Consider the following 24,321-nt stretch of genomic DNA (forward strand, 5'->3'; position numbering starts at 1 on the left):
CTAGGCTAAGCAATACTAGTACTCATTCTATAAATACTAAGTGTGTCAAGCTTTAACATTAGCTTCAGATAATATTATGTTTATTTCCTTACAAAAATTTGTTTCCTACACTCAGCTACTGCACTATCTCTAGTGTCTTTCCCCAAGTAAATAATTCATTTCTTTATTGTTTGATTAATAAAAAATGCCAAATGTAAAGTCATCATTTACATTACTTGCACTTCAATTTAACTCCTTATGCATAAATATGAGCCAGAATGTCTCATTTACAAACTGAAGCAAAATTTATGAATATATTTCAATTCAGAAGAAGCAAAGTTTCTGTTTGATTTCTGAGATTTTATAATCTCCCTCCTCTCAAAAAAAACCCCAAACCCTCAGGTTTGAGTCTAAATTTGCTCAGATACTTTCCTTAGAACTTTTAATGAGCTTTTCTTACCAGCAGGTTCTGCACCAATTCTTTCACATTAGCTGCAGTCTCTGAAGACTGTTTTCCAGATGATGCCAGTTTTATTAATGTGGACAGAAAGTTTCGGCATTTATTCACATTCTCCATAGTTTCCTGGTACAGGAGGAGGAGGGGTAGAAAGGAAACAGAGAAGAAAAGAGATAAACACCTTTTAATACATGATCTGACAGCATACTCTGAGAAATAGCATCATTTTCTAGTGCATCACTGTAGAATATTATTTGCATATTCATGTCCTTCACAGTGAAAGACATAATCAGCTTAAAGTTATTATTTTGCTTTATACATACATTGTACTGTACATTTTTGTACATACATACATGCCTACATGTGATGAACAAAGACAAAATACTCAGAATCTTACTGCAGCAAAAGTGGTGGTTGCTGTTGCTCCTTGCACTGTTCTCTGAGGAGTTCCAGTTTGTACTGCTGTTGCTGTCCCCAGTGTAGTTGTTTGTGCAGTACCACCCAGAACAATCTGAGACTGCAGAGAACAAAACCATCAGTTTATTTTACTTGGAACATATCAAAACTTGTTTTCCTGAACCATCAAACAGAAAGTGAGGCACAGGACAGTAGAGCATCTTTCACAGGTACTTAAAGTAAGTTCTATGTGTTGTAGTGGAAAGAAAGAGCCACCAGATGGCACAAAACACTACACATTCAAAACTGAAATCCTAAAAGTTCATTAAGAATTGCACGATAACCACGAACAAACCCATCACACACTCTGGTTTCAAAACACAATCAAAGCTAGTACTAAATTTCTATGCAGAGAATAGGGTTTTTTGCCTGATCCCTTAAATGCCACTTTCAAAGGGAAGAATTTCTCCAAAGACTCTGGGGACACAAAAGCTCAGGTCCTAGGTCTTTTTGATGAACAGTGGGGCAAAACATTTTTCTAATTTTGTAGAGAAGTTGATAATTCAAAGTAGGAATGCCACCTTTAAGGAATCCACTTTGTAAACAAGAACTCTGCACATCCACAGTTCATTCATGGATTTCCAACACAGTCCATTAACAACAACGCAATCAGAGGGACAGGAATTCTTACCAAGCTAAAGCTAGCTCCCAGAGTTTTAACAAACCATTTGTAAACTGACTCTTTATATAAAGATGCACAAGAAATGAGGCTGCAGTGCTGTCAAAGCTAACTTGCATTGGAATTTCAGGAGACAAGAATTTAATTTGTCTCATTTTTTGAAATCAGGATTACTGAAATCTGTGGTATACTCATTACAGCAAAAAAATATGCAGCTGGAATGAATTTTTTTGTCCAGTGTAACAGCAGAGCAAATTAAGGAGATTCTGTTAGGTAATTTAACTCTCAGATCTGGAAAGATCACTGGCATAGGCAAAGGCTCTCTGAGGGGAAAAAGGTGAAGTAGATTCATAGGAAAACCTGCATGTTTGAATTTAAAGCTCTCTAATCCTGTCTACTCAAAGGATGAAGAAAGGACCATGAAACAGATCAGGCAACAACAACCATGTAGTATCACTGCTGCCTGGAAGTCATGTGAAGAATTTCACACTTTTGCATAGTGTTCTATACTCACACCACCACCCCTCAAAAAAAAAATAAATCTACACAAAAGTGTACCACTAATACAGGCCAAGCTGTTTGAAGAGAGCCCACACACTAAGACACCACTATTTATCCTTGAGTTATCAGCATCTCCCTAAAGACACAGATCAAAGCAGAGACTTGTGTAAGCATGGGAAAGCTTGTGGAAGGCTACCAGCACAGTCCTTTTTTGACACTGTAGATTTTGCTGAATAATTCAGAGAACTACAGATCCATCACAAGAGTAGTATCACAGCTCCAAATGCAATGGGAACTGATGTCACTTACTTGATATAAAAAGCATAAAGGTATTTCAGTCAATTCTGGTTTTATACAAACTAGTAACAGGATAGCTTTAAATATATATGCAAAAAGCTATAATATCAAATAATAATATGAAATAATTATATACAGACATCCAAAATATAAAGTTACAATCTGCAAATAATTTAGAAAGGATAATCCAGATATTTCTTCCATGCACATAGCAATTTTATTTCCTGTGCTTCTGGCAGTCTCAAGCAGGTTTTCAGCTACTTTTAACAACTGATGTCTCTCATGTATACATGACTTTTCTGCAAACTCACTTGCACAACAGGGGGACGCTGTAGTGTTGTTGTGGGTTGCACTGTTGTTTGAGCCTGAGACACTTGCTTGATAATAGTAGTTGGTGTCACCTGTCTTGCAATAATAGGTGCTCCTGGAGCCTGGGGAAGAGGAAAAAAAAACAAACACATTAGTTCCTATATTTCAGTATAATCTAACTTATCTAGTATTTTTTCTCTGGATTGTTGCCATTATTACAGACACAAAAGAAAGCATCTGGACCACTGTAAAACTATGAGAAGGATTTTCAGTCTTCAACTTAGTGCATGATCTCAGCCTACATATACCCATAACCACTTTTTTTCTTTTAGTCTTATAAAGAATAATGATTCCATGGGGAAAAAGAGTTCTACACGTTAACCATATATGGTCTTGAATGGTGGTCTTCATAACAAACACTTTTAAACTCAATGCCATCCAGCTAGGTAAAATATTTTTGATGAGGAACAGCCAACAGAATTAGGAATAAAAGGCAGTGCCTGTGCCATGGGGAAAAGCCTGTACAGCACCAGTTTGACCAATGCTTTCTTCAATTCACTAACATCACACCTTACTTTCTGGTGGAAAAAAAAATCATCTTACCACTTTTAACACTACAAATGAATGCACTAACCTGCACTGTTGAGATCTGCACTGGAGGAGCATTGGTAGGTGTAGCAGGACGAGGAGTCATAGTATTCTGAGACTGAGACTGGGCATGAGCCTGTGCTTGCATCTGAGCCAGAGCTTGCTGAGGGATCACCAGCAACTGCCCGTTCTCGCTGCGCACAAGGACCATGCCTGTTGAGAAAGAAATTGGTCAAGAAACACACATCCTTTCAAACATGAAGGAACATTTTTTTCAGTTTACATAAGCTGTATACATATGGGATTAATGTATTCTTGAAAGTCTACACAGCTACAAAGTGCTTTAGAGTAGAAGCAAAACGTCCGGCGGTATGATCACATTTTGTATAAAACAGCTTAACCACAGAAATACTCTGTCTCTATCAAAATGCTCAGTATGGTGTGCATCAGAACACACAATGAGTTGTATTCATTCCAACCACAAAATTCCATGTGATTAGAGGTTAAAATGAGCAATCATGTAAAAATCCTACCTGCTCTTCACTAAGAAATTTGTTTTACAAAACAATGCAAATAGAAGAAAATCTTGCTATTAAGCAAGACTGCTGTTGAGTTGTCTTTAAGAGGGGAAAAGGAATATAATCAAACACAGGCTTCACCATCACCAGGAACACAACTGTCTAGGTTTTAAATTAATTTCCCATAACAAATTTGGTAATGAAAGTGCCTATAAACTCATAATCTCTCTCATGTGCATCTGCAACAGACTGCATTGTGCCATGTTCACCCCAAAAGAAAAATAAAGTGGAGAGGGAAATGAGGCAGTCATTCCCTGCTCAGTCACTCAGATCAATAGACTAGGTAGCTATAGGGAACCAGATTTTAGTAGGCAGATTTTCAGATTATAGTCTCTCTTGAAGGCACAAACTGGGTCTGGACAAGGTGAACTCTGTTATTCAAGAGTTCCTTCATTCAGCACGGCTCAGTCAGTCCATGAGAGCCTCAGGACCTCATCTGCTCTGAAAAAGCCACCTAAGGAAACAAACTGGGCACTCAAATTAGTTACCCTTTCTGAGCAACAAACTCCAGGAGGAAACTTCACCATGAAAATCAAGAGGCACTACTGAAATCAGAAAGTTTTTCTGAAGTGTTGTTCAGTGAATAAAAAGCCTATACATGTTCCCCAACAATATCTGGAGATCTGGTCTGTGCCATTTCAGAACATGACTACTTCAAAAGAATAAAGCTTTTATTTGCTTTTCTTTTCAGATGAAGTGCTGAAATGTTTATAGACAATTCCTCGAACAGTTTTCTTGGACTGTGAAAATTAGTGTTAAACTGCAGAAATTTCTACAAAAACCATTTCAAAAGAAAAAACATTATATTAGTTGATCTCTCTTTTTTTCCTTACATTCTCTACATTAGCTCACTTTTAATGACACAGAGTCACCCAGAGACTTTAAAACAGTTTACATCTAAAAGGTGACTTTCTATGGCAACTTATTTAGATGCAATAAGGTAGGACTGCAAAGTGCTATGGGCAAGAATTATATCTGGAAGCAAGTTATTTTCAAACTGGTTTTCTGCAGGAAAAGATAAAGTTCATCAGCTTTCAAGGAGGTAAAAAAAAAAACCCTCAGTAGTGAATACAGACCTTGATCCTGTCAGCTGCTCATCAGAACCATCACTACTTTCTCACTACCACCCTAATGCTATGGGGAGGAGGCTACTGACAAAAACCAAAGAAATTCAGTACTTTAAAAACTAGAGAGTGATCTGCTTAACTACATCAAGCTCATTCCTGCACAAACAGGACTTGGCATCCTCTGCCAACTTGCAGGTGTAAAATCTTGGAAATGAACTATGTTCCCCTTTTTGTTATCCCTCATAATAACCATCTCAAGCAGCTAAACAACAAATTAGTGGCCATCTTCAAAGTCTCATTCAAGGAGCTATTTTCAGGTCAATGTCAAATATTAAGGCTTTTTAATTACCATTTAGTTTCTAGCAACTGAAAAGGCCCTATAAATGCCTGGGCTTTCAGAAGTCCTTAAACATCACAGAATTATACTGACATTCCATAAGAAACTTTTTTCTTAAAATTCAACCTTTTCTGCACTGTGATATTCAAGGGCTAAGGTAGCACCCAAATTCTTTAAAGAGCTACACATTTTTCCCTTCCCAAAGCAATGTAAGAGACACTGAGTCTAGTTTTGGATTTGGGGAGGGGAGGTTGGTTGGTTTTTTCAACTTACCTCTTTATGCAAAAGTGACTAAAGATATTTGGAAGTGCCAACCCAAAGCAGCTCACCTCCATATGAGAACTTTCACAGCATCAGGCACCAGCACAGAGTTCTATGCTACCTGTTCCAGTCTCCAGCTCAATATACACCTCAGGCTCAAGAACAGGTCTGCACTATGCATTAGTGTTCTGCAGAGCAAGCACAAGCACCCCTCGGGACACCAGCACTGTCAATTCATTTTTTTGGTTCCCAAAACATGAGAAAAGAAGGGAGATAACCACAAAATCAAGGTTGACTACCCCTGAAGAGCAAGCACAATGACTGAACAATGAAATATTCTCCCAGAGCTACATGCAAAATTAGAACATGCCTACACATTAACACAGCACAACTGCTGAACCAGACAGTTGAAAAGCAGAGTAATGTGAGCTTTGGAAAACATATCAAGAAAGTTTAATTTTTGGCAGAAGAGACAAAACAACCTTTTATAATTCAAACCCTGACTCTAAGCACTATCCTGCTGGATTTCTAAGTATGGGGAGTCTGAACCTTCCTTCAGGTATTGAAGTGATAATAAAAAGTAATTCATACAAAGCTCCGTTCACATCTGTCACTGTTTAAATAGTTCTTTTATTCTGCACTCATATTTGATACATAATTATTTTCAGTTTATACACTTTTTAACACCTTAAGTTAGGGTCTGGCACTGATAAAATTGCTGTGCCCACTTTGTGGTCTGTAGACAAACATAAAGACTATTACTATTATCAGACTAATCTTGCATAAACTTTAGTCATGGGATGATGAGATGTTTTGCCTGCTTGAAATTATATCTTGTTAATATATGGGTGACTTCAGAGAAAGGGTAAAAATCCATATTATGCTGCACTTTGTTACTGAAATTTCTGTGCAGAAATTCACCAGTTATAGTGTGCAGGCAATAATTTTAACAGAACACTTAACACCTCTCCAGTCTTGCTAAGAACCCTTTAAAAAGGGAGATGGAACTGCTCTCAGGCTTCCCTCACCTCAGCCCAACTACAGCCACTTTTGCCAACCTGATTAGCTAAAAAAGAAACTTACTAACCCAAAACCATACCCAAGCTGGCATTAAGTGGATTCTCAGTGAAGTTCAGAGAGCTCACTGGTGTTAACTTAAGATTTAAAAAGAAAGCTGCACTTATTTCCTGCTTCTAAGCCAAGTCAGTGCAGGACTCAGCCTCCTCTCTCCATACAATTAACCATCTCTCAGTTGATTCATTTGTTGCAACATAAAAAGCAGAGGCTGACAGCCAGATGTGTATAAAAACAAACCCAAAACAAACTAACACCCAAAAAACATCATTTCTTTATCTTATGTTCCAAAACTTGTATTTTAAATATTTAAATACAGGTAATTATCATAACCACAGACTCCAATGTATAATGCAGCACGAACCACAGCAGAAATGGCCCCCCAAGTACTACCAGAGAGCTAGAATTAAACAAATTTTTTAATTAATTAATTTATTTAAACATATTTAAAGTAAGGATGAAAAATACTTTTCTCTTTCAAGTTCACCATGCGGGTTTTTATTCCACAAATGGATGAATTGCTATTTGATACCAAACAGCTTTATTAAAGATCATTGGAAATGTGCAATTAGAAAAAGGTGACAATAAAATTGGATATTTCAAATCTCTCTGCCTTCTTTTTCCTGGAAAGTCTGATCACAGAATCATATTCACTATTATAAATGCAAACATTTAAGCATTCTTTCCATGTCTCTCATTAGAAAGTAATTAAAATTAATTACCATTTTTGTTAGAAGTTAGAGGCTTAAGAGAATCCTGAAAGAGGCTCATATTTAGTTAGAATTAAACAATTCATCACTGCTCCAAATGAAGGATTAACAAAACTGAGTTGGATTGCTCCTTATGCCACAAAGATTTGTGTTCCTGACTAGCACAATGGTCACCTCATGTGTTCTTGTTGTGAAGACATCCCCCTGTCTGTCCTGTTTTCAGGAGTCTTTGGATGGAAAAGTTAATTATTATATTCTGCACCTGCACAGTTCAGTAATATATTGGTTTTGTCTTTTGCTACTTGTGTTTCCAATTGTTAATGGCTTTTCCATTTATGAAGTACTGTACTTTGGTTTGGGGTTTTTTTCTGTTGTTTTCTTGGGGGAGGATATTTTTTTCAGTAATAAAACTTGCAAAATCACACACAGAAGTAAAAAGTGAAAATCTCTGGCCATATGACACATCAGAAAACCATCAACCATGTTTCTCTTCCATGAGAAACTTTCTCAACCATGCCTTCTTCCTCTTCCTTCATTCTTTGAAACATGGCTTGGACTGAAGAAGACTAAAAAGAAAATATTATCAGAATAATAAAGACGGAAAAAAATATTTTGTAGCCTTCACAGACCACTCTAATTATCTGTTTAACTCCCCAGACATACAGCTTTCTTGCTAGAGAATCTCTGCATGCAAAAAAGAAATACATAGCAAACCAGTTTCCTGGTTTGTTAGCAGCTTTTGCTAGTAAATCTAGGTTAAAAATGTTTATAGGGCCTGGACAGAATCAAAACTTTTTGGAGACACAGAATGCATCTTCAGATTACTGTCCTGGCAAAATACACAGTCCATCAAATTGTCACCTCCACCAACCACACCTAGCAGGTGGCGACACAAAGAACATCCAGGTGTCACCTCCTCTCCCAGTAAATGCTCCAGTTCTCAGGGTCTCAGTTCATACAGCAGGTGAGAAGCTGAAAGACTCCATCTACAGTCAGCAAGCACCTAGCACAAGGGCCATAAAACTGGATGCTTGTCACTGGGCATCCATTCCAGCCTGCAAGAAGGAAAAACCCTTGTGTGTCTGTGAAATATGAAACAGAAAGTAGAAAGGATCCTTGACCCCATCAGATCACCAGTGATAACATCTCTGTTTCTGGTACAGATACTGAACAGAAGAACAGAAAGTTCAAGTTTACAGGTTATGCTCATTATTCACAATGTAAATTGTGGTCTAATCCAGATCATTACTAAGGAACCTAGACTTTTAATGAATTCTTTTTAGAAGCCAAGGCATAACAGAATTAATGGATGTGTGATCTTGAAATTGCATGGAGAATACCCATTTTCCAGTCTCCTGAGGAAATTGTCTTCTTAAAGTAAAAGCAAGTAAATAAATGTTATTTCCAGAGAAAAAACAGGGTCAAGGAGAACTGTTAGGCTGCAAAGGATCACCTTCAATACACACACAGGATGATGTTCAGAAAAGTATGTCCAAGCTGGAAAAAAATAACTAGAGCATTGATGCTTCAGGTGTAGGAAATCAAAGTCCTTACAACTATCTCTAGAAAAGAGCATTATTGATCCCAAAGCCCACCACCATCTTACAGATCTTCAAATCCTAACTAGATTTGCCAGGGAAGTTCACTGGGGGGTTATCTTCACGTCAAAGCAGTTTGTGCCTTAAGCTCTCAAGCAGATACTCATTTGAGGCAAGATGCTGCAAACATTTGACGTGGCAAAAAAAAAAAGAAATCTGACAGTAATGGTAAGTGGACTGTGCCATATTAGCAGAAGAAAGCTTTGTAATAGTATCCCTGCTGTATTGTCAGAAGAGATTCTGTTGCCAGAAAAAGGAAAGCAAGTGTCCGTAAGGTTATGCAAGTTGTTATCACACACACCACAAGTAACATAGAAAGCAAAGGGGATGAGTCAGTGCTCTGTAGATTACTGGATCAGGCTATACAGAGACTCTGGAATGACAAAACCTTTATAAAACAAAGTTTCTAAGATTTGCCCAAATTTTTAAAATGGTAGAATATTATACAAACTGCAGGAAGAACTTAGAGCAGAAGTGATATGCATGATATGGTCCCTTGTTGCAGAAAAGGAAATGATAACCTGGTACTGACACCAACACTGGCCAACAATCCACCATTCCTCCTTTGTGATAACCGAGTCACCTGGAAACATTCTCAATCCTTAGGAAGGAAAGGCCAGGACAAGAGGGAAGTACCTATCAATGTCTTGTAACTGCAGCTTCATACAAATCTGTGCAATTAGGGGAATCTTCCCTATCACAAGACAACTTTTAGCAGACTTACAATGATATACACACATCAAAGAAAAGCATCTGGAATAAATCAGCAGATGTGTAGCAGCTCATGAGGGACAATCTGTCCACCAACATGAGAAAAAGTGATTACAAATGAAGATGAGTAGCACAGAAGTTTAAATGGCAACACAGTTGTGGAGCAGCAGCTACTGAAGACAGATTATTCTGTACCTGCACCCCTACATCAGATGCACTGTCTTAGTTTAGATGCTTAGAACCTCAGGTGATCCGTGCTGCACAACAAATCCAGAACAAACTTTTACTTGAACTTTCTTGCTGAAATCTTTGAACAATCAGCAATCCAGGCTCTTGAGTTTCATGAACAAATGTGGTTCATTTGTGATTTCTATAAAGGTGTCTGAGCTCCATGAGGATAACCACAGTGCTTACAGAGAAGTCTGCACACAGCAGGTATCAGCTCCTGCAAACCAGCTAGCTGAAAATGAACCCATCACTACCTGTGACTTCACCTGCTCCAAAAATGCACTGGCAGAGCTGAGGTCAGCCTGTACAAACAGGAGTCAGGAGGATTAGCCACATTCCCTGCTGAGCTGCAGGCCTACAGGCCATAAAACTGCCAAGCAACAACAGAGCTGTCCAGCACACTGGAGCAACCCGAGATGCTGACCCTGATTCCCTCAAGTCTTGTTTCACACTCAGGGGCACCCTAAGGCAATGAATGCTGAGGTTTTACACACACTTCTATGTGTGCACACTGTGCCCTGCACACCCTAAAGGTGCCTGCTTAAACATTCAGCACCTGCTATGCTTAAGGTGAGCTACAACTAGGCATGAAAAAAAAACAACTGTCAGGTGTGGCTTCAGAACAGCTCTAATACAGAAGATCTGGAGTCTGCTGACAGGCACTAAACACCATCACAGTGAAGATCAGCAGGGCACAGAGTTTTGGATAAAAACTTACTCTAGAGCTACAAAAGTGCCTCGTTCCATTCACTTTTCAACTCATGTCACTCTGGAATAAAGTTTTACCCAGATAGAGTGTTTGAGAGTTTTGGTAGAGCATTAGCTGACTACAGCACTGCACTTGATTTGCATATCCACATGGCCAAGCTGCACACCCCAATCACAGCTCAGAACTAATGGTATGGGCTGGGAAATACTAATTCTTGAACAGCTGATGTACACTTATTGCCAACACAGAAGCAAGATCCATTCTCAAAAATCACCAAGAATCCTGACTGCAGTGCACAGAAAATACATTTTGTGCAGACCAAGCACACAAGTTCACATTATGAAAAACTGCTCTTGTTTCTTCTCATTAGGGAGTCAAAGGAGAAAAGAAACTCAACCTCCCAGTAAAAGCTTTTGCTTACTCTTACTATGCAAGAATTCGAAGTACAGAACTCAACTGCACTGTCTAAAAAGTGAAGAAGTGAACCACTTGTGAAGTATTGATTCACAAGTCTTTTAAGGATACAGTTAAAGGAATAATGTCACACTGGAGTGCCAAAAAGCCACTGTATTTAAATATGATCCCATATGGAAAAAAAAATAATTTAAAATGCTGAGTTGAAAAGGCATCTAAGAATTATTATAGGAAATAAATCATTTTATGTATCAACAATTTGACAAATGCTTCAACAACAATGCATTTTGAAACTATTTTGACTTTTCTGGAAAGCTATATTCCTTGAAAGTGTGTTAACATTCCTTTCTAGTCAAGCATACAAAGCCAAAACACCAGAGTGCTCTGTCAAACTGCAACCCAATCATCACACAAATCTGCCTTGATTATGATGCAGAAAGAACCAAGAAAAACACTATCAAGCCCTAAACCAATTACTTTAATTATTGATCTCTAAGTGGTTCAGATTTAGCTCTCTCATTAATTTCAATATACTTACATCAAACAACAATGCCCTTATACCAAAAATCAGATTTGTTTTTGAGAAGGAAGACATAAAATGTCATGAAGTCTTTTGATCTGTTCTTCTAAATAGCAGACTTTAAAACTCAAGTAGTCTTCACTCCTGGCAAACAGTTTGTGTGTACCAAGGCATGTCAGGATGGGTGCTGTTCAGTGGGAATGGGCACACCACTGTGCAGTCACCAGTCTGCACACAAATCCTTCATAAGGAGTAATGCATCAAATCCACATCATCTCCCTTCAAAAAGCAATACCCTATAACAAATAAGTTCATGAAAAAAACAAAGAATGCATTTCTTTTATCAGTCCCTACTGTGAATGTCCTCTTCTAGGTACACATCCTTTATAATTTTAATATATTTAATTTATAATTTATAATATATAATAATATATTGTATTTATATAATATATAGTATATACTAAATATAATATAAAGTATATATTATATTATATTTATAATATAAGATTATAATTTATAATCTTTGCTGATGCCACCACCTCTTCCCCAGAACTGAAGACTCAACATCAGGTCCACTGCCTGACAGGTACCAGGGCAGTCTGGGTGGAAATGTTCCCTTCAAACCCTCTCCAGAGAAACAGCCTCCAGTTTCCTGACTCTCTCCCTGTTGATGCAGAAGTTATTCTGATTTGAGAATAGGCCAAGCACTATGCCTGGGAGTCCAAATACAAACTATCAACATGGACATGATATTACTTGTCATTTGGCTTGATAGCTACATTTATCAAACAGCATTGCTTTGTCAGTTAGTCTGAACCTACAGAAATAAAGGTATTTTCACACCTGTAAGCTTGAATAAAGAAAGCTTTTAAACAAAATCAAATCTAGTTTGGATTTTTACTAACCATCAAAAGCACAGTCCTGGGTAATGACTAAGCTTAATGACTGGGTATGACTAACACTTATAAATAATTAGTGCCTTCTCCCCCCCTCCCCCATGGAGGAGAGGGGAGGAAAGAAAACCAAATGATACATTGGAAAAAAAGGAAGAATGAAAGGAAATAAGAGGTTTAGGTTCATGGCATGAACACTTGTCTCTTCTTCCAAACCACCTTTAATGCTATTGCCAAAAGGACTGCAGGGATGTTTGTCAGAAACTAACACCTGCCCACACTTTTCCATAAAATCCTGCATGCTTTAGCCACTCAGCCTTCCTACTTCAGATCTCTTTTGACCTCCCCAGCTAACCCCTCAGCAAACACTCTTCTGGCCACCTCCACTGACTCTTTTGCCACAGGTGCTGCAATTCCTCAGTGCTGCTCCTTGGAGTTGATACTTCTGACTCATGTGAGTCCAACTGGTCCCACTGGCCACACCACCACTTATGCTGAATGCACCTGATGTGATTACCTTTTGAGAGAAGCACTAAATCTAACCCTCCCTTACAGAAATATTTGATTAATAAACTGAAGGAAGGTGTGAAGACAGCTTTCTACAGCCTTGCTGACCCCTCAAACCATTTAAGAAAGACTAGTGCACAGCACCACACCTCATTGCTTTAGTTTTTGTTTATATTCTGTTATCTAGAGCACACATTTTTCAACTCAGACTGTACTGGTTGTAGAGTCTATCCAGCATGTGCCTTATTCTGTACAAAAGTACTGTGATGGCTTTTAACAGTTCAGCTACTCTCAGCAGCATATATTAATCAAGTCATAATGATAACTTAAGACCATTTTTAACCAGACAGGCTCTTTTGATTCAATACAAACCTTAAATGAGTCATGTTAGCCATGTAGAATAATGCTGATTATCCTGATGCAAGTTTTATGTTACAAGTTGTCTAGTTGCTGGATACAACGTGTTACTGAAAAAGGTGTTTTCAGCTTGTGGAAAAAGGCATCAAATTTAAAAGGGGCCTGGTGTTCATAATTTACAGTTCTCATATATAAACAAAAGTTCTACACTGACAAGAAGCTACCATATTTTAATCAATATTTTTAGCAATTTCCAAATCCCACCAAAGAGTTTGGCAACTGAGTCTGCACAGTAAAAGTGATGCCCTGGGGTAAAAGGATTTATAACCTATTTATGCACTTTGCTGAGAATCAGCTGCTCATGTTCTAAGTGTAACTTTCTGAGCACTACCAATACAAGTACAGAAACTTGTATTTTTAAAACATTATTTCTAGCCTGACAAGAATTACATAGCCAAAGATTCTCTACATTTATGCAATGCCTTAAGACAGGTCTGCTGAGGTCCTGAACTCTGCTGAACCAGGACACAGCTGTATCAATACCATATGATTATCACCATCTTCTAGATAATTGATAATCTATACCATTACATAGTGATGATAAGGTTTTGTTCTCACTAAGAAAATACTCTGTATTTAAAAGAAAACTCTTAAAGGCAGAAATAAGGCCTCAGGACAATTATTTCAGTTTACATTAAATTACATTACATTAAATTACATTAGTACATTAAATATTGTACTAAAGACACCTCAAGAAAATCAGTTCAAGACATGAGGCTATGTGGTAAAAACTGGGCTCTCAGTTCCTTGAGACATCAGTACCTCCAGAAGACAACAAGGATTTCTGAAAGGAAATCCAAAACACCAGAAGCAGCAGCAACCACAGAAGAAAACCAGGGTAAAAGTTTCTAGATAAAACTGGCAAAGTACATAAAATAAAGAAATAAATAAAAATTTGCTCTCTTCACGTGTCCATGGTATCAATAAAAAAAAAAAAGCTTCACCTAAGTTAAAGTATGAGTGATCATAAAGCCTTTAATTACACCTGTTTAATTACAGCCTGGTCTCTGTACAGTTTTTAAGCTTCTCTCAACATTTGAGCTAGAAATGGGCCCATTTTGCTGCAATAATTTAGTGGCACAGTTGTGAGAAACTCAATTTTCAATTTTTATTTCATGTCACTACCTCTTCAAATCTTCTTTCACAAGAGATAATGCATCTAACATAAGAAGTTGAACATGCTAACACTTACTGTCTTTCAGCTGGCAAAAGCCTTCTTTTTAACATCAAACAATGGCATCAAATTCAAGGAACAGATTCAGCCAGATAAATGGAGTTATAAGCATTCATAAAGTTTAAACAGAGAAAAATCCTGACAAGAGCAGTTATTTTCAGGTAAAAATGCTGATTTCGACTATTTCTGACAAAAACTGCAAACTGCAAGTAACAAAAGATGTTTAACATGTTGTGTTCTTAAATGACTTCTATGTCTAGTTCCTGCCAAGCAAAGTCAGTACTTGAACACACAGTTTTTATGAGAACAGAAAGCTAGAAAGCAAGCTTTCCACAAGCCAACCTCTTCCCCTTGCTAAACCCACTTAGGTTAATACCAGTATTTTCAGCTGCATTCCTGAACTACTTCATACATTTTTTTTTTTTTTTTTTTAGGATTCTATTTACATATCATTTCTGGAAACACAGAAGACAAACAAAACTCAGTTTTCATACACCAAAACATTTAATTTGAAAAGAATCTGTGATACCCACTAATTTATGTCTTATCAGTGCCCAAAACTGCTGCATTTTCATCTCAGATTGCTAACTCTGCTGCAGCATCCTATGCTAGTAAGTGATTCAAGTCTTGGGCAGCATCCAAATTTGTGGTCCTCAAACCAAGACACTGCATCTTAGAAGTAAGCCACATAGATTTCTAGAGATGGAAAACTTGTTTAGCTCACTGAACATAGGAACAGCATGTAACTTCTGAAGTAGCAGAGTGCAAAAAGGCTCAAAATTAAAAAGAAATAAATCATTCACTTCTGGTCACTGACCAACAACCTTGATCGTAAGCCTAGTGATACCAAAAAAAAAAAAAAACAAAAAAACCAAAAAAAAACCAACCAGAAAGACCACAATTTGAAGCACAGATAGAAACAAATCCATACATCCTCTTCCAAAGGCTGTTGGAAACAACAGTATTTTCTGTAACACAACAGAAGAGTCTGTAGTCAAAGTTAACAGCTTTCACAGTTTAATGGAATCACAATTATTTTCCAGTTAGATCCCATCACGTAAAGAGATGCCCTTATCAGATGTGCAAAAGGAGTCACTGGTTTGCCTCATGACACTCATTTTAACAAAAACAAAAATACCCTATCGCACAGCTCTGTGAGTCTTAAATTCTTTGGGGTACAAAGATAAGAATGCAGGATTCCTCAACTATCAAAGTTGCAATAAGAACAAACACAACTTTCAGTCTGGTGACATATGGCAGATCTGATGTAGCAGATTTCAAATAAAGCAGAATGTTCCTTTTGCTGATGCATGATTCGAACAAAAAAAATCCACCCCTCACCCAGAAGAGTTCTGCAGAAGAGATCCACAACTATCTTTCAGAAAGAGAGATACCACTTCATGTGCCAAGTACAGGACTCCCAAGCTCTAATCTTGGCAAAATATCGATTCTCTTATGGCCTTGGGCAAGTCAGAACTTCTCTAACTTGCTCTTTCCCCTAGCTCTAAAGCAGAGTTCATACTACTTTATTTACCAACCACACAGGCATGTTGCAAGCACTAAGTTCTGTAAAATGCTTTGAAAGTAAAACATACTATAAATACTAGAAGAAGCTCCTATTATCATTGTGCATTACAGACATTATTTTTAACAAAATACAGCCATGCCAACACAATTAACAGGCATAATATTGGCAGCACATGCAACACACAGGGAAACTAATCAGGATATGTTTGAACTCGCTTGCTAGTCAGTGAGAAATAGAAACAACTACATTCCACTACTTCACAGTATTTCTTCTGTTCCTTTCTATATTTCTGATATTATAGAATTCTGCAGATTTCCTCATCTACTTACATCCTCATTACTTTAGGCACTTCTGGCATCCAAGCTTCAAGTGGAAAGTAACCCAAAGAAAGGCACATTTGGTATGAAAAAGTAACACAAATTGTTTTACAACAAAAAGGTTGCCTGATTAACAAACTCACCAATTTTCCTACCTCTTACCATATTATCATATCTGATACATTAAATATTACTGTTTGAAGTACCCCATACAATTTTTCAGTGACAGGCTTAAAGATGCTGCATCTTTATCATTGTAGAAAGAGAAACTCTTGTTCTTGCCCTCTAAATAATTACCTGACAGTATCTTCATGTCTTTGCTAACATGCTGTAAATAAGGTTACTTCTAGACCTTCATTATCCAGATCAGCCCAGTTGGACAACAAAGGTCCAAACACAGGCTTCTGAAGAAAAGACTAAGCACAGTAGTCCTCTTGCTCAAAGAAATCCTCAGTGGAAAACCCTTACTACTGAACAAATGCTCCAAACAACCCAGTTTGAGAAGCAGTATCCCATCATCCAGTAGAGTCACAACAGCTATTGCTGTTGTAGCTCTTCAAACATCTCTAATTTGGTCACTGTCTTGCACAATTGCCTTGATGAAACACAAAGCATTATTCTAATAGTAGTATGTTTTAAGGAGCACTGATTGAGCTTATTTTCCATATGCTCTTTTTAAGAGCACATCTGAAACCTTTCAAGGTTTCTATTTTCAAGTCCCAGGTTAGTAACACTTATTGACTGCTTTCCATGCATGTGAAACTGTAACTGTATTTTGGAGAGCTCGACACAGTGATTCAGGAAAGGAAAGTAACTATAAACATGTGCTGGTCCTCGGTCAAACCTTCCCTAGGAGTTTTCTTACTAAGTGTTTGTAAACCTTGGTGTAAAAAGTGACGTGTGGTGATGATCTCAAGCTCTCTCATGCACTTACAAACTCTTCTTGGCACATATTCCTTTAAAAACATAGACTTGTGCATGCAAATTCAATGCATCCAGAGGATGCACAGCATCCAAGCTCTGCAGTTGCAGCTTCATACTATCAAACTGCCTTTAAAAATCTGTCCTATGATGCTGCAATTTGAAATACAATGTCAAAAACATTGTCATCTGTTCTTTTGCTATGAATGCATCCACCTGCATGTATGTGGCTGGACTTCCAAGGGTGCTCAGCCCTTGCACCTGAGAGTTATAAGAGCTCCACATCCATCAGTTCTTACATTTCCTGTAAGAAATGCTTTCTGTAAAACATTTTCAAAGTTGGATGCTTTGCACAAGGTACAAAAAAAGTAAACCAAAGCAATTAAAAAAATAAAAATCCATTCCACTAAAGAAATCCTTTCCAATATTGTCTGTCTCACCTTGCAAGAACTCAATTTCCATGTATTCAGGCATGTTTACTTGCTTATTTTAAGAGTCATGCTATTCTTTTAAAGTTATCAATATTTTTAAAATGTAGGACAGACTAGGAAAGTGCTTAATAAAAAACCTCAACTGCTTAGAATCTATCTTGTTTTACCTTGATCTATCAAGACCTCCAAAGGAACAATTTATGGTCCAATTATGCTTAAGGACTGGCAAAGGTTCTCCTAAGAGCAACACATTTAAGTATGCTGTGGCAGCTTAAAACCAGCAGCTATTCAGAGAAAGCTCCCACTGGAAGCAAAAGAAGTATTTTTCCCATAATCAGGTTTATAATGCAGTACTAGTGAAAACATAGGAATACATGGCCACAGACTGTAAACATAAAAACAAAAATCCTTTGATACACTGTGGCAACAAATATATAAATAGGGCTTTTCCAGCCTATCAGTTTCCAAGCTTCAAGTTAAGGACTGGGATTTCAAGGTCTGAGCTTTACCACTATTTTTGAAATTAGCAACACGTCATTCAAATTACTCATATAGGAAATAATCTACACAAAAAAATGAGGAGTATTTATGCCAGTTAGAACTTAGATACAGAGAATGTGTGACAGACTTCACCAAATTCCATGGCATCACATACCCTAGATAGTACATTACACAAAAAGATGATGTGTAGTAACACAGTATGGTTTCTGATCTACCTTATGTGACAGGTGTATTGCTTTAAGGTAGCTGAGTTTCAACAGATGGGTTTTTTACTAAGACCAGATGAAATAGATGCTACACAATCACTACTGATTTGACTTGGTGCTAGGAGTAAAATTTAATCAGTTGCTCTTTGTACACTGCCCCAAAAATAGAGAATAGTAAGACTACAGCTATTGCTGTTTATTATTAAAAATACAGAAAACTCCGTGTATAGTTATGCAAGTATTTCCAGTTAAAAATGAAACTGGATACAAATACAAGCCTGGTTCAAAATCATAGCAAATATATAACCCTAAATCTCCAAATGCAGAATATTTAGGAAGGGACAGATGGTTCTCAGAACAGAAATACTGCTCATCCTGCTTTTTACTCACCCAGAGTTCAGGACTAGATTCCTTGCCCAGAGATGCTGAGCACTAAGCATGAGACTAGCTACTACAAAAGCTCTAACCCTAGACACAACAGGGTGAGCTAAGGACATAAGAAGAATGCTTTTTTGTACAGAATTCTAGTGACTAAAAAGATCATAATAAGCTTCAAATCTGTGAGTTTTTAAGTGAGACTTTGAAGGTATTTTAAGCAAAAGAAGGTAGTTTTCTTGTGTTATATCTGCTGCTTCTCTGTTCATGTGTGCTCTGTGGTACTGGGGGCACGCAGGGACAGAGAGGGAACTGAACAGCACGTGAAGGTTATATGAACTACTGACAAAACCACCTTAAAAGTCAAAATGAAATAGCAGCAATTCATTTGCTAACATTCCATTGCTGTGCTTTGGCAGTTTGCAGTTTCATCCACACTCATGTTTTAACAAAGATACCAGGCAGAATTACTGTTGAAAAGACTTTCTGATCACCTAAAACCATGTGCTAGGTAGTGGAATGCTACTGTTCTACTACTCAAAACCAGCAGATTCTCACTGCTAAGTGTGATGCCTTTTCCACAATTCACAACTGAATAGCAAGAAATGTTATTTGGATACCTTCCTGCCTGCAAGAAATTACACTCCCAAAACAAAACCCCTCAGTCCTCTGACTTACCTGGCGGTAACTGAAAATTCTGAATGTTCGTTGGGTTCTGAGGTGGCTGAGGCAAACGAGGTGCTAAAACTGTAGGAGTCAAAGTTGCTCTGATTCCACTCGTAGTTGCTGTTGGAGTCCTTGGCAGACTTTGTGCCACCGTGTTGGCAGTGCCTCTAGCCGCTCCTGCAGCAGTGCCGGGAGCTGCAGCAGGTATTCCACCAGGATTGGGAGCAACATTGGAGAGCCCAGCTTGCATAGTTTGCCCAATAATCATGTTACCCCCTGTAGTACTGGGCTGGCCACCAGTAGGGATCGTCTGCTGTTGAGATACTGCCTGGACTATAGTTTTAGGAGACTCAGATTTGATGACCTGCGCGGCCGGAGCTGCTGGCACAGCGGGACTGGACTGGCTGTTTGCAAGTGATGTTTGGAGGGAAACTCCAGATCCTACAGTGGCTGTAGCAACAGCAGGAAAACTCCCCACGCTGATGGTTGAATTGATCACGGTATTACTCCCGTTTTGAGTGGCTGCACCAGCTGCAGCCACTGCGGGTACTGTCGCGTTGATCGGGGGCCTGACGAGCGTCACTGTGGAGACCCCAGCTCCGATGCTGGGTGGGGGCTGCGAGGAGATAACTGTGGGTGAGGGGGAAGATGCAGAGGACACAGCAGTATTAAGGAAAGAAGTCTGGATGACAGTGTTGGAAGCTGATGGCAAAACAGCATTGACAGTGTTTCCTTTCCCCACAGATCCAGGTCCATTGTTAATGAGAGGGGCAACAGCAGGTGCAGAAGTGGGGTTAGCAGTTACAGGAGTCGCAGAGAAAGCGCCGCTCCCTGTGTGGTGAGAGTTCATCACCACGTTACTCCCATTCAAAGTTTGCACTGTTGTGGTCCCAATCTTGCCATTCCTGGTGGACAAGGCTGTTGCCATGGTGCTGATAACCACCGATTTGCCCTGGCTGAGGGTCCCTGGGGCAGCAGTGACTTCAGATCCTCCTGCTGCTGCAGTGGTGGTGCTGGTGCTCGTTGTAGTGGCTCCATCCAGAGCTGAAGTCTGGGACCTGGTGTTATGATTAATAACACCCCCTTGCACTCCTCCTGCACCTGCAAAACGACAAGGTTAAGCAAAAAGAACAAGCAACAAGTCCAGCAAAGACAGAACGTTCGTGCTCATCAACAAGTCTTCTGCATCTCCCAGGCTGCCTGCATGGAGCCAAGACAACGAGACAAAGTACAAACTGAAGATGGTTTTGAAGACATTAACTTGAAGCCTCCAATTGCCCACCCAAGACTAACAGGTTCAAAACAGGTTCAATATTAATTGTAACACCTCTGCTTTCAACATTACAGAAGAACAAAATAGGAAAACAGATTTGATATGAAGCAAGGGAAGAGAGAAGAAAGATCATCTCAGACCTATTTCCTGTTCTAGAGCCCAAAATCAACAGGACTGCAACTGCATCTTTCTAATCCTTCCAATTCCTTAAGAGCAAGTCAGTTAGATCAGGAGGCTCAACAACAGCAAAATATGAAAAAGTGAAAGAAAAATGTTAGCCTGGCAAAATAGGAAGTACTACAAGGCCTTGAATAGGTTACCAAAAGACCCTGCCACTTTATTACAGAATTTTTCTTCTGGATCTGAAGTTCCCTCAGCCAGATAGTTAAAAATAAATTTAAAAAAAAGAAGCAAAGCTGCTTTTGAGAAAGGACAAAATGATGTAGCTTCTTGCCCTGAATAATCCTCATGCCCCTTGATGAGGCCTGGTGTTGTACATACAATCAGACACAGTCCAGGTCCTGGCCCTAAGGAAACAGAAATGGGAAAAGAATAGTGACAGACAGATACTGAGATGCATGCTATAAGGGTTAAGGAGATCCTCCTAGAAGAGCTTCATTAATCATGACAGAAGGTCTGTAACACACTTCAGCAATAAGAAAGCAAAAAAAAAAAAAATAAAAAAAAGGGGGGGAGGGGAGGAATTGCAGAGAGATTCTGGGGAGGCTTTTTTTTTTTTTTTAATTCCCCTGAAAAACAGCTTCCCTCCATTCTCGTGTTGTGAGCCCCGAGACCCAGCCTTCACACTATCCCCCTACAATCTTCACAACACGAAGAAGGGGAGCGTTCCCAGGTAGCTACGAAGGGTGGGTGGGTGGGAGAAGACATTGTACAAGGTGGGGTGTTGTGGCCTGAATTCCCCCCCTTCCTGGGACCTGGTGTTGTGACAACCCCCCCTTGAGGGCAGAGGAGGAATGAGAGGTGTTGAATGCCCCCTCCAAGCCCCTGGAACAAGGGAGGGGGTGGGGGAAGGAATATCCAGGCAAGGAGATATGGGGGGGGAAGCATTTTGAGGGACTTCCTCCCCTTGAAATCCCCCCTCGCTTCCTCCTCTACAGGAAATAGGTGTCATGATTAATAACACCCCCTTGCACTTCAGCAACAGAGAAGGGGGAGGGGAAAAGGAGCATTTACACAGACAGCTAAGGCGGCATTATCAAGAGGGAATCCCCCCCATAACCTCCACCCCTGGGAAGGGAAGGGGAGCAGGCAGAGACGGCATGGGAGGCACAGCCATTACCGAGGGGGTGGGCTCTGCCTCCCTCAGCCCCCGAGATTAAGAGAGCCCTTTTACACTCCAGCAACAAGGGCAGGAAAAGAAGAGGGGACCGGCAGAGTCACGGACAGGCACTGCCGGCTTGTTCTGCGGGGAGGCTGTCCCCACACATGATAAAACACCCTCTAGTAAGCAGAAGCGAGGAGGGAAAATAAAGGGGAGGGAGCAGAGGCGCGGATACACACCGAGGGGGCATGATGAGGGGAGGCTCTCCCCCATATGATCGATACCACCCTTTGCACTCCCGCTCCTGCCACAACGAGAAGGAGGAGAGAGGGAAAAGGGGGGAAAGCAGTGAGGGAAGGAGGCAGCCGGAGCTGGGGAGTGGGGGGAGGGGAGGGCCCCTCTCCCTCAGAGCCCCCCACCCCTGCCCATGTTACCTGCTTTTGTGATCTCTGGGGCACTCAGTCCCATCTTGCTGCTGCTGCTGCTCTCTGTTTGGGCATTAGCATTGCCTCCTACTACTACTCCTCCAGGGCTAGGGCTAGGGCTGCTGCTGCTACTGCTGCTGCTCACAACATGGTTCCCCAGCAGCCCCCCAGCGGCCCTCAGGGGCTCCTGCGCCTTGTGGTGCTGGTGGTGGTGGCCGGAGGCCGCCAGCTGGGACTCCAGGGAGCCCACCAGGTCGCTCACCACCTTCTCATCCACCTCCGTGTTCAGGAAAACCTCATCCAGCAGATCCGAGCCCGCCGCCATCTTTTTTTTGGAGGGTTCCTGTGAGCTGCTCCCTCCTCCCCCCCCCTCCCCTTCCACTCCTCCCTCCCTCCCCCCACCCCACACACACACACTCGGGCTGCAGCGCAAGACGCATGCGCGGGCGCCCAGCCTCACATCACCGGCCCGAGAGGGATTCCGCCCGCCGCCGATTGGCCGGCGCCCGCCTATAAAAGGCCGGGCAAATGGCTGCGGACGTTGAGTTGCGAGACGGGCGGTAGCGGTCGGGGTGTGCGGGGAAGGGCGGGGACGGATCGGGAGTTGGGGTGGCGGTAAGGGGTGAGGAGAGGCAGGCGACGAGCTGCGGGTAGAAGTGCGGGAGAGGTTGAGTGGGGGGGTGAGCGGGTGAGCGGCCGGCGGAGCTGCGGGGGTGGCCGCGGTGGCCACGGCTCTTTGTCTGGCTCGGCCCAAAATGGCTGCATGTTTCCCTGCTGGCTCCCTGCGTCCGGGTCTTCCCCGCCGGCGCGAGTCTGAAGGGCGCCCCACACCTGTGCCAGCTGCGTGTAACTGATCCACCGGCGGCGCGGGGGGGCCGGGGAGAGCAGAGGGAGGGCGGGCGAGCGAGCGAGCCCCACGCCCAGCCCCGGGCGGGGGCAGCGGGCTAAGGAGGAGCGCGCCAGCCCCCGCGCCTCCCTCCGCGGCTGGCAGAGGCGGGCTGCCCCGGAGAGCTGGGCGGCCGGGGGAGGGGGAGGCTGCAGCCCCTGGGTCGCGGCGCGGCGAGGTAGCTGCTCCGCCGTCCGAGCCGCGGGGGCGGTCGCCGTTGCCGTGTGCCAGGCGCGGTCTCCGCAGGCTTGGTTCCGCGGCCTGAGCGGTCTGACTCAGCACGCCGGGCCTCGCCGGGCCCACGGCGGAGGGGTTGGGACGAACCCCGGGAAAAGGCGGCCGAGGAAGGGAGGGGAGGCTGCGATTTCAGCGCTGGGAAGGGAAAAGGAAGAGAAGAGGGGAGGGGGGAAAAAGAGAGGGAGATGACAATTTTAAACGGTCCACTCGCAGCTCTGAGCCCGGCACCGCGAGGCGGGGGCCCTGCCGCGCTGGGGACGATCCCCGCCTGTGTGTCAGCGAGCGTTACACCCCCGCTGCCGCTTAACCCTTGGGGGGAGAGCCCTGGCTCTGCAAAACCGCGATTGGCGGGCAGCCGGGGACGTATGCGGCTCTTTCAGGGCTGCTCCCGCACGCAGCCGGGTTTCCACCGCACCGGGCCTCGGCTCGGCGTCCCGGAGGTGCCTGGGGGGTGCGGTGGGGCTCTGGCTGGCTGCAGGTGGACTCGTCTTGCTGAGCGCTGGCCTTACAGTAGAGAGCTGCACTTCGACCTTATTGTGCAACCATCATAAAGAAAGTAAATATAGTTAAAAATACAACCTGCCTTCTAATAAATGCTCCCCTTTTGCCAGGCACTGTTTACCCAGAAAAATGAACTGTTGGAGAAATATTAAATGAAAGATAAATCATAGCCACGTGTGAAGTTTTAAGGGGAATCGAGCATAAAATAACATCCCTTAGTTCAGTATTATAAAATAGGCATTGCTCTTGAATATTGGGAATGGCTGGAATTGGAAGCTGGAGCTGTGTTGCAGTGGGACTGACTAGGCATGTGCTAATGCCCTGGCTGGTGATGCCTGGAACTGACTTGGCCTGACAGCTGGCTGAAG

At 41.4% G+C, this 24,321-nt stretch overlaps 1 protein-coding gene across 1 annotated transcript in view; it reads right to left on the bottom strand.

Annotated features, from left to right (window-relative positions):
- Window positions 1–22,661, bottom strand: part of TAF4 (TATA-box binding protein associated factor 4) — a 36,013-nt gene extending 13,352 nt beyond the window's left edge. Inside the window, exons 1-6 of the mRNA XM_030463247.1 lie at window positions 22,339–22,661; window positions 19,362–20,450; window positions 3,253–3,419; window positions 2,621–2,740; window positions 834–953; window positions 440–562 (exon numbers count right to left, since the gene is read on the bottom strand). Of these exons, the coding sequence (XP_030319107.1) occupies window positions 440–562; window positions 834–953; window positions 2,621–2,740; window positions 3,253–3,419; window positions 19,362–20,450; window positions 22,339–22,654 (1,935 nt within the window). The 5' untranslated portion in view covers window positions 22,655–22,661. The remainder of the gene's footprint in view (window positions 1–439; window positions 563–833; window positions 954–2,620; window positions 2,741–3,252; window positions 3,420–19,361; window positions 20,451–22,338) is intronic.
- Between the last annotated feature and the right edge of the window lie 1,660 nt (window positions 22,662–24,321).

The sequence above is a fragment of the Calypte anna genome, chromosome 20 (genome assembly GCF_003957555.1).
Source record: "Calypte anna isolate BGI_N300 chromosome 20, bCalAnn1_v1.p, whole genome shotgun sequence".
In the NCBI taxonomy this organism is placed as follows: Eukaryota; Metazoa; Chordata; class Aves; order Apodiformes; family Trochilidae; genus Calypte; species Calypte anna.